Source organism: Euwallacea fornicatus, chromosome 10 (genome assembly GCF_040115645.1).
Source record: "Euwallacea fornicatus isolate EFF26 chromosome 10, ASM4011564v1, whole genome shotgun sequence".
NCBI lineage: Eukaryota > Metazoa > Arthropoda > Insecta > Coleoptera > Curculionidae > Euwallacea > Euwallacea fornicatus.
Genome location: NC_089550.1, coordinates 894,631 through 907,748, shown reverse-complemented (window position 1 = coordinate 907,748; position 13,118 = coordinate 894,631). Strand labels below are relative to the sequence as shown.

Below are 13,118 nucleotides of genomic sequence, written 5' to 3'. Positions count from 1 at the left end.
AGCTTAACGGTGGCGTAATCTTGATTTTACAAACTCGGCATGATCGTCTTACTCCTGCGGTGTGAATAATTCAATTAAAACATTTTAACTGCTTCGGGAAGTATTATGTATCAAAAAAATCAAATTTATTTAAGTCAATTCATCTCTCTCGACTGCAACTCGGGATAAACGATAAAAATGGGAGTCAATGCCTCCTACCCTTCCCAGAATCAAGATCCACATTGGTTTTCCTTCCATGGAGCTGGCATTGGTCCTGCCCTTTGTACACAACCAAAGTCGAAATTGCAAGGCAAAAACTACCTGCTCTAATAATCCCATTAAATTCAAACGTTCATATGAAAAAAATAACTTGCAGACACATGGACTTCTTTCCATTGGCTGATTATTCGGCAGGTTGGTAGGTACATTTGTGGGGTTCATTTAAAAGGTATTATGAAAAAATATTTTAACTTTTGCTTTGGGCCAACCAAATACACTTAGTCCCTGTCGCTTTTACTCAAATGACTTTATGACTACCGAGAAGGCATCGTCTTAGAATTATTTGCAAGAGATAATAAAAATTCTTATATTCTTTGTTGGGTGGGGCAAAGAAAGTAAACCGAAATTTTGCCAGGGGTCACCCGACCCCATATCTCGGCCATAAACTACACTAAAAATCCCGGAATTAGACACGCCAGAACTTCTGCGGCGGCGGTGTGTGTGTGTGTGTGTGTGTGTGTGTGTGTGTGTGTGTGTGTGTGTGTGTGGGGGGGGGGGGGGGGGGGGGGCTTGAAATTTTTGTTGTGGTGTTTTTCCGTTTAATGGAATGATACGGGGTCCAAATTAATCTTGAGTATCTCAATCGAAGTCCTGGAGCCTTGGAAATAACTTTCTAGGGACCCAAATTTTACGTCAACTTCCAAATCGCAAAAATGGGCATTAACACCACCTTTTACCTCAGAAATAAAAAAAAACACGTTACGTGTCCGTTTGCGTGCATGGCACCACAGACCGCATCGGCGCGGTAAATTCGAGCCCTTTTTTAGGACGAGTACCGCATGCGTATTCGCGATATCGATGTTTAAATTTTTGAGACTGGCCAAAAGTTGGTTTTTGAATCGGCCTGTCCATTAAGGAGAAAGAAGAGTTCGTTTGGGTTCATTCAAAAAAGGGGACCGTGCACCACATTCATATGCGCTCCGAAAGATGATCCTTCATAAAAAGCTCTTTTTCATTTTTCAAGCCCTTGTTGTCACAACACAGAGTAGCGTGCCCTTAAGCGTGTCATGCACGGTACGGTTTATTAGAAGGTATCATAACCATCCCACCCTCCGGTTTGTGAATGGGAAGGCCTACCTTGCCTGCTTGCCTTTCCATCGAGAGCAATTATCATTAAATCCTTAATGTATGTATACATATATATATTTTTTTTTATTTTGGAGTTTCATTTAATTTTTTTTTCTCAATATCTTAGAAAAGTGATATTTTTGGCGCAAAAAAAAACAGAGGCGCGTAATGATCGCGTTGATGAGTATGACATGGGGCACATATGCACCATTCCAAGTTATAAAAAAACTCGCGGGTCGCCACGAAAACGTTTTTCTCTTGTGGAATCAAAACACATTGACGGCGGTCAAATTTGACAAGTTAAGGTCGTCAAAACTTCGGCAAACGGTAAATGTAGCTAGGAATGTGCTACTTTTCTTTTCCAAACCGTGCCATTTCTCTTCGCATGCAGTCGGCCAAAAATTTTATCAAAATTCCCGGCGAGATGAAATATTAACAGCAATGTTGCCAGGTTTGCGAATGTTCAGGTATTGTGGGAAATTCTTCTTTTCTACGCCCACTAGCCGGGTGTTTGGCGGAATCGATTCGGCTCCCCAGAAGTACTTTAATATCAAAATATCAGATCTTTATTTACCTTGGGTATTAAACTGCCGAAACGCATAATTTAAAATCAGTAACTCCGGAACAGTCGAATATATCAGAAACGGATTAAGAAAAAAATTTCAAATTTTCGACTAGGGAGTTTTTGTGATTTCCTATTCAACGATAACAACGGTATACCAAGTGTGCAGTTCCTTGGATAGTGTAGATAATTTAACTAATTTTTTTGAGCATGTCGTTTTTGGCACGTCAATTCAGCTCTCTACAGTTACTTAAACGCGTAAACGTCAGATACTAAATTTACGAGATGCACATACGCCATTTCGAGTTAGTAAAAATCACGGCCCGCCATTGAACGAAGATGATTTTCCCGTGTGAAAAAAAAGGCATTGACGAGACAGCAGCAAATGGCAAGTTTCACTAGGAATGTGCTATTTTTTTCTTTAGATCGTGCTAATGTTCTTATTCAAATTTGGTGGTTTGCGTAATAGAAAAAGTGGCCCCAACAAACAAAAAAAAAATGGCAACATTGCCGTTATTACTTTATTGAAGTACCTGTAGAACTGCACATATAAGGGTAGCCAAGGGTGAGCCGCCGACACAAGCAAACGGGCGGGCAGTGGGAAGAAGTGGCTGAAAAGAAGATAGCAAGAGATAAGTGATAAATACAAAGAATTTTAAAGGAAAAAAGTACAATTATTCATAATGGCGGAATCCATAATTAACGCACCCTGTGTTGAACAAAAAGCGAAAAGGAAGGCGGAAAATACGCTTTTAAGGTAAGACACTTTGTTATTTAAATTTTACCGAGTCGGAACGGTTATCACTACTTTACCGCTCTGCTAGCAGTGCGGTTACAAGCTCATCTGTTACGGTCATGTTTTTTCTGTTGTGCTAGCTGCGATTGGTGCAAGTACACCATTTAATTGGCAAATTGCGACCAAAAAGGTCACCTATTTTTCCGCAGTGGTGTCGACCTAGCTTCACAACATCAGTGAAAAACAACACACAAATTACCTGTCACGTTTCATTTCATTAATTTTCATTTCACATCAATTGAAGCCCCAATTAGTTACCATTTCTGTTTCTGTCTCATTTGATTGATTTTGACTTCATAACAATTGACGCTCTAATTGTTTATAATTTTTTTGCGCTTTTAACAAATTAAGCGTCTCTCGTTAGTAATCTTCTCTTTACGTGTGTTAAGGAGATATGCAAAACATGTTTATTTTTAAGGGGATCAAGATCGGTGTTACAGCGAAAGTGCCTAACTAATCGTTTGGTTTTTCGAGGTAACTATGCATATTCGGAGTTGAATTTGGAACATCCTGTACGGCAAACATTAGCAATTTATGAAAATAACCCTGTATTTTTTGCAACGGCCTTTTCATAATTAGGAACGCTCGATAGAAATGTAAGAATTTGTTTAACCGACCTATTTTGCTTCAACATTTTCATTTTCCCTTTTATTCTAGCTCGTGCTCTGCACATACCGCCAAGGACAGCTTGGGCAGGCGCCTGTCCGAAGATAACTGGCTCGTCCAGAATACCCTGCCGTTCATATTGCCGTACTTGGACATGCCGGACGTCCTGCGCTGCGCACAAGTCTGCAAGCTTTGGCAGGAAGCCGTCAACGAATCTACTATATGGAGGTCCGTCACATTGAGCCGCTACTCCTTGAATCTGGATAAAATGGTTTCGTTCCTGCAAGACGTTGGAACAAAGCATTTGAGAATCACCGAATGCGAAATTTCTGATGACAACTGCTTCAAGAGTCCACCGGCGGAGAAGGTCATGAAGCAGACGGAAGCCTTATTGAATCCCGAGGAATGGGGAGCGTTGCGGGTTTCTGTCCAAGTGAGTCCAGGAAGTTCCGAGCTGGATCTGTATATATGGGAATCCACGTCCTCACTTTTCAAAGAACTGCGGCCTCACAAATTGACCTGCCTATCGAAATTGGGGATGCTAAAATCGTTGGTGTTGACGAAGATTTTCACGTTACAAAGGGATCATTATCGCAAAAAGCCGACTTTCGCATCCGCACCGGAGTCGGGCGAGTGCTCAACGCTGCGAAGCTTCATAGAGTACCACATGGAAAAATCTCACCCCCTGAACTACTTGAGTTTTTTAATATGCGAATGCCCCAAGTTCAGCCTAATGAAAACGATCAGCGATCTTCGATTCTTGCCCAATTTGTACGGGCTGCACCTATTAGATATCCATATTGCAGATGGTTTTGAAAGTGCCCTGCAGCTCTGCACCAATTTGAAAATCCTGAGAGTGTCGCCCTTGTTCCGCAAGAGGTACGCGGCCCGAGACAACGGCAGGATATTTGAGGGGGTCAAAAAGTTGAATCTTACAAACTTCATATGGATATTTTCGAATGAATATACAACTCAGTGTGATAAACTTGTAAGTGAGGAGATGTCGGAAATTGTACAGGCATACGTCGACCCTGACTTTCTTCTACCGATTGTAGGAGATCCAGATTTTTTGCGTGACGATTTGCCTGGATTAGAGCATAGATTAATCTCATTCACGTTGATTGACTGGTGTGACTTGCAGAATGAGCTGCAGGCGTTAATGCTGCAGGGCACAGTGCAGATAACTCTAAATCGTCTTGATTAACGTTTCAAATAATCGCAAACAGCATAGACAGGTCTTTTGACGAAGTGCTTGCTAGTACTTAACCTTTATGTATTATATTATGTAAAATTAACTGTAGTTTTAGCCTTGCAGTAGTGTATTGTAATAGAATGAAATTCAATAAAATATTCTTGTTTTTTACATGTGCGTTAAATTTTCGATTTCCTTAAAATTTACAAAGACACCGTTACTGTATAGCGCATGCCCACACTAATTAGAGTGGAAAAGTGCGTTTCACTTTACTTTCTTCCAAGGTGTGTCAAAATCTTCACCTTAAATATGTGCTAAAAGCTTTTTAACAACAAATATGTACAAGCTTGTCTCCGTATTTCTGAAACAGAAATAAAAAAAAAAAAACACCTTGCTGTGCTTTACAAATTTTGAAAGCTGATAAAACTAGGTACCTCCTCTATCCCGTATCAATTTTATAGGTTGAAAGTAGTATTTTGTACACGCAAATTAACAACATAAAAGTTTCCAGGAAACTATGGGACAAACCGTGTTCTGAGCGTTTCGCCGTGAACTGCGCATGGTTGGAAATAATCGGATACGCTATGTGACGTCACAGCCCGCAAACAATCGTCTATAGCCTCGTCACTTTTGACACATATATGGTCGATTTACTGGGGAACTGAAAGCATTCTGAGGGTTTTAACTCTTTGTTGTGCTCATAGAGGGAAAATGAGGGGCTAGCGTTCCTTAAGCTAAGTTTCGGCCTGTACGCTCTGCCGGCACATGCGCGTTCCGACTTCTCATAAAAAAAACAACAAATTTAAAGGGATTCGCAGTTTTCGGGAGGGCAAGAGATCAGCCCAGCCCTTCCGGCCGATTTGGGCACTAACGATGGCATTTGCCTTCCGTTTTGTAAACCGCAGAGCCCGCCTTGTAGTAAATCCCATAAAGTAAGGCTTCTTTTATGCTTGTAACAACCAGCTCTACCCTTGACACGTTCAATGCTCCTTACCAGGGATGGGATTCCAAGAGCACGCGGCCGCCAGTCCAAGGTGCATTATTGCATCGCGTAGGGACTACCATAGAGTTCCTCTGGACGTATGATGTGGTCGATGCACGTAACGCATGCTTCGTTTACTTTACAGCACGCGCGCGCACCATTGAATTACTTAGAGATAGTAAATAACTGCCTATTTACTCTTTTTAATCGGTAAATTTTCCGAAAATAATGTTTTTCCAACAAAAAGCGAATTAAAAATTAGATTATTGCACTATCAGCATGCATGTAGTAACTTCATTAGTCACAAGGATTTTTTCTAGTTCGTGGCAACATTGGCAACAGTGGCACGCATTGAAACAAGTGAATGCACAACGGGCGCTATGGGGCACATATACCTCATACTAACTTATTAAAAATCTCGCCTTGCTATACTGTGAAGATGTTTCCTCTCTGTATAAATAAAAGACATGACAGATTGACAGCGGTCAAATTTAAAAAGTCAGTGTGGATAGAAATTCTGCAAATGACCAATATTATGAGGAATTTTCTAAATTTATGACTTTCAAGTAGAGAGAATGAATCACCCAAACAAATAAAGCTTTTACAATGTTCCCCGAGCGGTCAAATATCAACGTGCGATGTTGCCAATTTTGCGATTTGTCAGATGTGCTGGGTAACTTTATTTTTCTAAATTCAAATGCCACTTTTTTAAGGCAATTAAATCAGTTTCCTGCAATTATTTAAACGTTAGATATCTAGGCCATTTAGTTCCAAACGGCTTAGATAACAAAAAAGTAATATGCAGTACTTCTTACGGCAAAATGACCGGCGCGTTCGTACATACTTATGCAAACAACTCAAAAATTTTAATAGAAAGGGAAAACATGTAAGAAATCAGGAAGGTCCAAATTTTAACGAGGAGTTTCGATTACATGGCAACATTGGCGTCACTATACCTGAAAATGGTCCCACAAATAATCTACCTGTAGAACTGTATATATAAGGGTAGCTGAGGGTGGGAGGACGGCATCAGTGACGGGCAAGCAGTGAGAGCAAGGGCTAGAAAGGGAAAAAGTAGGAGACATATGTGATCAAGTACTAGTGTCCATAATGGCAGAATCTCTCGCGAATTCAACCTGGTTTAGGCGGAGGAAGAATAGGAGAACAACAAGTAAAATTTTAAGGTAAGAGGCTTTGCTATTTACTTTTTCTTAACTTGTTGTAGGGAGCGCTACTTTGGCGAACTGCTTGTAGTTTGATTGCGAAATAGATTATCGCACTGGTATGGTTATTTTTTTCTATTGTGTATACGATTTAATTGGCACACTTCAAAAAATGCCATCCAGAAGCGTTCACCCTTTTCGCATTGTCCTCAACTTAATGTTCCACTGTGAAAAAAAAAAAAAATGTACATGATTCATGTCACATTTCATTTCAGGCATTTTCATGTCGCCACCATTGGCACACTGCTCCTCCATTGCCAAACTCGTTGTAAACTTGTGTTCGTGCACCGTTATCTCTTAAAATAGTACCTTAACGTACCATACTATAATGACCGATTTCACCTCTCGGGGCACGGCAGGTAAAGACATGTATAACCTGTTCACGAATTAAACGTATCTCGTTGACTTTGACATCGCTGTTTTTTTTTCGATCCGCTTCTCTTTTAGACAAGTATGTTAAAAATGCCAAAGTTAAACTTCAGCTAATACAGTCCATTTAACGAAGTACGTATTTAATCAGTTATAAATTTAGAAAATGTCCTATTTAATGAGCGTTAACGAATTGAAAGGAAACCCATTTCTGAGGCCGTGTTGAAATTATACAGGGTGAGTGATGATATTTTTGACGAAATAAATTGAACATTTCTAATTTCTGGCTGGTACGCATACTCTACGTGGGGGACCGAATTGAGCAGCAACTAAATTTTGGGCATATCCCCATAGCACATGTTTTCAAGGACTTTTTTAATTCAAGGTCGAGCAAATTTTGTCCGATGCTTGAAACATCTTTAGGGCCAATTTGACCAGCTTATTTACGACGAACCAAATTCCAGGTCAAAAAATTTCATCCTGAGTGTTTACAACGTGAAGAAGTTATTCGTGGCGTCATTTAATCCTTGGACTAAATATTTGTTCTAAGCGGCGTAAACTATCTATAAATAAACGCGGGGAGGTTACATGGAGAATTATAGAGGAGGGTCGTAAAGGGAAGTCAGGGCTTCGGGGTCGTCTACATTTCAGAAATTATGTACTATGTATGACTCTCCTATAGTCCTACAATAACAATTAGCAATAATTGTAAATGCCTTGCCACTGACGTAGAGAACTTTTCAATAATTGTCCTTTACCTTCCTGATTTAGAATGCCCCAATTTGTTTGCATAATAAAATCCTGGACAAAATCAACATAACATAACTTGTGAACTCATTATGTGATTTTAGTTGAGTTTATTTCGAATGTTGTTGAACGTCCGTGTGCTTAAATTCTGAGTGAAAGTCCCCATTATTAGGGGGGGTGACCCACGAAAGCGTGATTCACGATGGTGGTTCACTACCCATGTAAGCAATCTTCAATTCTGTCTCTTTTATGACCATTTTACTCCAAACTGAAACGATTATTTGCAACGTCCTATTCCTTAGGAACGTAGTTATCTGATAGGGATATAAGAATTTTTTAGCACGTATTTTTTGTTTCATTTTTCTCATTTCCGCCTTTTTTTCAGCTTATCCTTTAAACCCATCGCTGCGGATACCTTAGGCGACCGGCTGTCCGAAGACGAGTGGCTCGTCCAGAATACCCTCCCATTAATCTTATCCTCACTGGAAGCATCAGATGTGCTTAACTGTAAAAAAGTCTGTAAATTGTGGCAGCGCATCATCAGCTCAGGCGAACGTCTCTCTAAAGATGAATGGCTGGTCCACAACACCCTGCCGTTCATATTGCCCTACTTGGAAGTACCCGATGCACTCCACTGCTCGCAAGTCTGTAAGCTGTGGCAGCAAGTCATCAAGGAATCTACAATCTGGAGCTCGATCGCGTTAAGCCGTTACAGCTTGAATCTGGACAAAATGGTCACGTTTCTTTATAGCTTTGGAACAAAACATCTAAGGATGAGGGATTGCGACTTTCCTAACATCACAGACAACCGCTCGAGGAGTTTATTTGAATCGAAATGCATGAAACGAACCGAACACCTATTGGATCTATGTGAATGGGAAGCATTTCACGTTTGCGTAGATGTACGTCCAGGATCTAAGCGATTGAATGTGTCCGTAAGGAGATCATCTACAGGATTTACGAGAGAACCGCAACCCAGCAGATCGCGCTGCGTCCCAGATATAAAAACCCTCCAACCTTTAGTAATGACGACACTTTACTCAATTCAGAGGGGTTATTGCTGCACGGAGCCGCCTCCGGCGTGCATTTCAGACAGCGACACTCAGACTTTTTGTCTGAACCAATGCTGCAACTTGCGAAGCGTCATAATGCTTCATCTGGATCAACCCCGCCTTTTAAAACATTTTAGTTTTTTAATATGCGAGTTTCCTAGGTTCAATCTTGTGAAAACGATCAGTGATCTTAGATTTCTAACGAACTTATATTACCTACACCTTTTGGAAGTCTATATTGAGGATGGTTTTGAAAACGCACTGAAACTCTGCACTAGCTTAGAAGATCTAAGAATAGCGCCCCTCTTGCGCGAGAAGTACGTGGGTCGCGATAATGGGAGAATATTGCAAGGGGTCAGAGAGTTAAATCTAAAAAGCCTCGTCTGGATATTTTCGGACCAATATGTGTGGCATTGTAATGAGTTGATAGCTGATGAGATGTCAGAGTTTATACAGGCAGATTTTGAACCTGACTTTATCGTGCCGCTTGTTGGAGACGCAGATTTTCTGCATGACGATTTGAAAGAACCGGAACAGAAGATCCCCTCATTCAGGCTGGTGACTGCGTGTGGCTTGCAAGAGGAATTACAAGCACTATTGGTGAAGTGCGAGGTACTAGTAATTAACAGTCCTGTGTATTAATATTCAAATCGTCGAGAACATTGTGAAATAAAAAAATATATATCGGTATCGTTTGCAAACTGTGTCCTAGTAACTCGTTACCTTAGAATAATATTTTCTTATATAATAGAATTTAAGAAGTTTATTTTTAAATATATGCACAAAATTCGTAAAATATTCGTGGTTTTTTTCTGATATTCAGTTTCGATTTTCTCAAAATTCGACTGAACATCACCACTGAATAATCCACACCAAACCGAACAGATTGGAAAAGTGCAGGTCAAGCCCAAAGTGACTTAAAATTTTTGACAGGAAGTTTTAACCCGTCAAAAGAAATGACAACTAATCGGGGTATGAACGTTTTTTCCTCGTAGTCCCTACAGTTTGTGAGCTATAAATCTGGAGTTTACTAGAAGGGGGTATTTCAAATACGTCTGTAAAATTCGTAAGGAAATTAAGTATAAGTTAGATTGTTCAATTCTCACATTCTATAGAACCGCAACAAAACATGAAGTTTGATTTCGTTGTATGCATAAATATTAATTAAGACGTCCAAATGCGCCTCTCTTGAATCATATTAATGCCCCATATTTTCATTTTAAGCACTAAAACGGTGTCCGAGAGATCCGGTTGTAACACTTTAAAACATTCTCCCTAAGTACGTTCCGAGAGATATAAAGTTTGCCGCTGAGCCGCCTCTGTGCCGTCATCGAAGATACAGCGACTTCATCGTTTTGACGTTGACGTGCGAAGCAAAACCGCTTTTACTTCCAATGAACTCGACCGTTTCAATTTTTTGGAATATATGTTCGAATATCTTTTTCTGATGCGCACTTTTAAACGAGGATAAAAGTAACAAAATCGATAGACCTGATAAACGAACGGAACCAGCATGAATGCAGTATCATCGAAATGGGAATGATTTTAGTTTTCAACAGGTATAATATTTTTAGAACTTGTGGCAGCTGTTTGTCTGCTGGCAATAAACGACTAGGTGCTTCTACAATTCTCCGAAAACTAAAGACTTTTGTCTACGTCCTACATTTAAACATAATCCGCAAGTGTGTCAGGTGCTAATGCTTCATTAAACCTTGTTTAGAAGATTATTAAAATGGTAAAGCGGCCCATAAATATTCTGTAATAATAGATAACGTATTCCCCATGGATCTTATCATACTTGATTTGAATACCATGATTTCATTTAATAAATATATATATATGTTAACAAATATACCAGTTGCCATTCGCCGTCATCATGTAGCGCTTTAACGGTAAGTCAAAACATAAACTTACACACACTACGTTAAAATACTTATACCGAACATTATACAGGGCATGGCAAAACTACAACAAATATTGATTAAAATAAACTTCAGGTGATAAAAAAAATTCTTGAAAAAAAAATTAAACTGGGTATAAGATTTCGATTCCATATGCCACCATGTTCTTTAGAACATAAACACGCACCTGTGCGAGTTTTTCCCCAAAAATCACTGCGATAAATTTTATATAAATTTGTTTCACTTTTATCGCACATTGTATATCTTCGTTTAACTAAACTTGATATTACCCATAATTTATTCTTGTTTTGTCGAAACCTCTTTTTGATTCTATTTTTTGCTTCCATATTTTGTTTCTAGTTTACCCAACTAGCCAACCACGCCACTATGGATTCCCTAGGCGAACATCTGTCTAAAGACGAATGGCTCGTCTATAACACCCTCCCCTTTATACTGCCCTTCTTAACAGTGCCTGATGTATTGCACTGCAGACAGGTCTGCACATTATGGATGCGCATCGTCAACGACTCTACATATTGGTGCGCAGTAACGCTGCGCAACTACAAACTCACATTAGACAAAATGACTGATTTTCTGCAAGGCTTTAAAACGAACCATCTAAAACTTGTGGATTGTGAATATGTGGACGAGTGCACTACAAGCTGTTTTGAGATTTTAACGCATTTAAAAAAACTGGAACTTTCCAACTGTACTTCTAAATTAGTGGAAACCATAGCTGAGGGCAACCCCAACTTGGAAGTCCTCAGAGTTTCCCTTATTGTATGTCCAAGTGCATTGAAACTGGATTTGAGCTTTGTATCTAAAATGCCTCGCTTAAAGCAGTTGACGATTTATTGCCATCGAGAAGTGCAACATTTGAAAGAAATGTTTACCACTCTTGGTAATTTGGAAAAATTATGGTTACTAAGGGTAACCCATATAGATTTTGAAGACCTTCCCTCATCAATGAACTTAGACAGATACCCCCAGCTACAGTCTCTAGGGCTAGGGCATTGCACAGAGTTGCCGAGCACCATCGTGTATTTCGTTAAGACATTCCCCAATTTAAGGGAACTTTGCTTTGAGTACTGTGGGTCCTCTAAATGGGACCCCGTAGATATTTTTAATTTCCTAAGAGAGTTGCCTAGCCTAAGACGCCTTCACCTGATCGAATTTAATATTAAAGAAGGCTTTGACAAAGGCTTAAAACTCTGCACTAACTTAGAAGAACTGACAATCTCTCCATGCTGCAACAGATTCTTTATGGGCCGTTTCAACGGGAGGATTTTCGAAGGGGTCAAAAATTTGAAACTGAAAAGGTTCACGTGGGGCTTTTCTGCCACTTATATGATGCACTGTAAACGCATATTTGAGGTTGCGGACCGTGTCCCCTTTGTAAGCGATGCAGATTGCTTGCATGGGAGTTTGGGTGGAATCGAATCAGAATTGAAATCATGGAGGCTGATAACCTTGGAAGATTTGCAGCACGAGTTGCAGGAATTGATGAAAACGTGTAGAGTAAGAGTGGTTAAGAATTATAGCCCGCAGGATTTCTTTTGAAGCCCTCTTAATAACTTATAAATAGTTTTAATGTGGTTTGTTATGCATGAGAGTGTTGGAGCGCTGACTCTCATGTAGCATTGAACACAAAAATTAAATGAACAATGTGAACGCCGCCTAAGTTTTAACTAATACCTCAAGTTATCAATGTATATCGTAAAAAAAGATTTTTTTAACAGGAAGTTGATGGTTAAGGAATTAGGTTCATTTATTCGAATAGCCCTAATCCCTAAGTGACGCATTCGTTGCTTTAAGCGTGCTAGGCCGGACCGATTCTTTTGAGTAATGGAAATTTCATATAAAATAAAGATCGATTTAAATGAATTACTACTTACATAATTTTATTCTTCTATCAAACCTACTTTACTTGCTAGTAGCTCTCGAGTAGAACTTACTGTGCTGGCCCGACAAATTCCAGTAGCGTCGTCATTACCTTTGCTGGAAGTTTCGTTGTCTGATTTAGCCTATTGGTTGGAAGAGCAATAAGGAGAACCAATAGGCATGGCGGATCCCGTGTTGATGACGCCTTATTGGTCCGGTAGTAGTTTTCTCAAGTTCAGTCGCTGTTTTTTGGAGATGCAGTATGTATTTGCAATAAGGACAACTTCATTTTTATTTGAAAAAGGTAATAATTTGACATACGTAGATGTATTTAAGGATATTACGGGTTTTATCCGTTGACGTACAGTTCGTGATAGCCCAAGTAAAGCATCACTTATAGATGTCACGTGATATCTGCTTACTTTAAAAAATTTGACGCATGCGCTTTCCTATTTTTTTTAGTAATTGATCTTGGAGTATC

General features: G+C 39.6%; 4 protein-coding genes across 9 annotated transcripts in view; 3 read left to right on the top strand and 1 right to left on the bottom strand.

Annotated features, from left to right (window-relative positions):
• Positions 1-13,032, bottom strand: part of LOC136341431 (N-acetylneuraminate lyase-like) — a 28,392-nt gene extending 15,360 nt beyond the window's left edge. The window contains exons 1-2 of one of the 2 annotated variants that reach the window (XM_066286420.1): positions 12,652-13,032; positions 2,422-2,499 (exon numbers count right to left, since the gene is read on the bottom strand). In XM_066286420.1, the coding sequence (XP_066142517.1) occupies positions 2,422-2,437 (16 nt within the window). In that variant the 5' untranslated portion in view covers positions 2,438-2,499; positions 12,652-13,032. Of the gene's footprint in view, positions 1-2,421; positions 2,500-2,560; positions 2,755-12,651 lie in introns of those variants that run through there. The other variant, XM_066286417.1, reaches the window with a different exon arrangement.
• On the top strand, positions 2,493-4,653 carry LOC136341425 (uncharacterized). 3 transcript variants are annotated; one of them, XM_066286400.1, is made up of 3 exons: positions 2,493-2,645; positions 3,159-3,280; positions 3,342-4,653. In XM_066286400.1, exon 3 carries the CDS (start codon positions 3,445-3,447, stop codon positions 4,492-4,494), a length of 1,050 nt encoding a protein of 349 aa, XP_066142497.1. In that variant the 5' UTR covers positions 2,493-2,645; positions 3,159-3,280; positions 3,342-3,444; the 3' UTR covers positions 4,495-4,653. The 3 variants fall into 3 exon arrangements, with proteins under 3 accessions (XP_066142497.1, XP_066142496.1, XP_066142495.1); XM_066286399.1 differs by having other exon boundaries at positions 3,103-3,280; XM_066286398.1 differs by lacking the exon at positions 3,159-3,280.
• On the top strand, positions 6,503-9,651 carry LOC136341581 (uncharacterized). Its single transcript, XM_066286714.1, has 2 exons — positions 6,503-6,648; positions 8,189-9,651. Exons 1-2 carry the CDS (start codon positions 6,575-6,577, stop codon positions 9,495-9,497), a joined length of 1,383 nt encoding a protein of 460 aa, XP_066142811.1. The 5' UTR covers positions 6,503-6,574; the 3' UTR covers positions 9,498-9,651.
• On the top strand, positions 10,272-12,640 carry LOC136341423 (F-box/LRR-repeat protein 4-like). 3 transcript variants are annotated; one of them, XM_066286395.1, is made up of 2 exons: positions 10,272-10,414; positions 11,117-12,640. In XM_066286395.1, exons 1-2 carry the CDS (start codon positions 10,373-10,375, stop codon positions 12,314-12,316), a joined length of 1,242 nt encoding a protein of 413 aa, XP_066142492.1. In that variant the 5' UTR covers positions 10,272-10,372; the 3' UTR covers positions 12,317-12,640. The 3 variants fall into 3 exon arrangements, with proteins under 3 accessions (XP_066142492.1, XP_066142493.1, XP_066142494.1); XM_066286396.1 differs by lacking the exon at positions 10,272-10,414 and adding an exon at positions 10,421-10,590; XM_066286397.1 differs by lacking the exon at positions 10,272-10,414 and adding an exon at positions 10,421-10,747.
• Positions 13,033-13,118: the final 86 nt, after the last annotated feature.

Excerpts from the sequence above, each read along its gene's own strand:
- LOC136341423 (XM_066286395.1), top strand. The coding sequence starts at position 10,373 with ATGCAGTATCATCGAAATGGGAATGATTTTAGTTTTCAACAG. Across the intron at positions 10,415-11,116 it reads ATGATTTTAGTTTTCAACAG|TTTACCCAACTAGCCAACCA; the intron begins GTATAATATTTT and ends TTTTGTTTCTAG.
- LOC136341581 (XM_066286714.1), top strand. The coding sequence starts at position 6,575 with ATGGCAGAATCTCTCGCGAATTCAACCTGGTTTAGGCGGAGGAAGAAT. Across the intron at positions 6,649-8,188 it reads ACAACAAGTAAAATTTTAAG|CTTATCCTTTAAACCCATCG; the intron begins GTAAGAGGCTTT and ends CCTTTTTTTCAG.
- LOC136341425 (XM_066286398.1), top strand. The coding sequence starts at position 2,572 with ATGGCGGAATCCATAATTAACGCACCCTGTGTTGAACAAAAAGCGAAA. Across the intron at positions 2,646-3,341 it reads GCGGAAAATACGCTTTTAAG|CTCGTGCTCTGCACATACCG; the intron begins GTAAGACACTTT and ends CTTTTATTCTAG.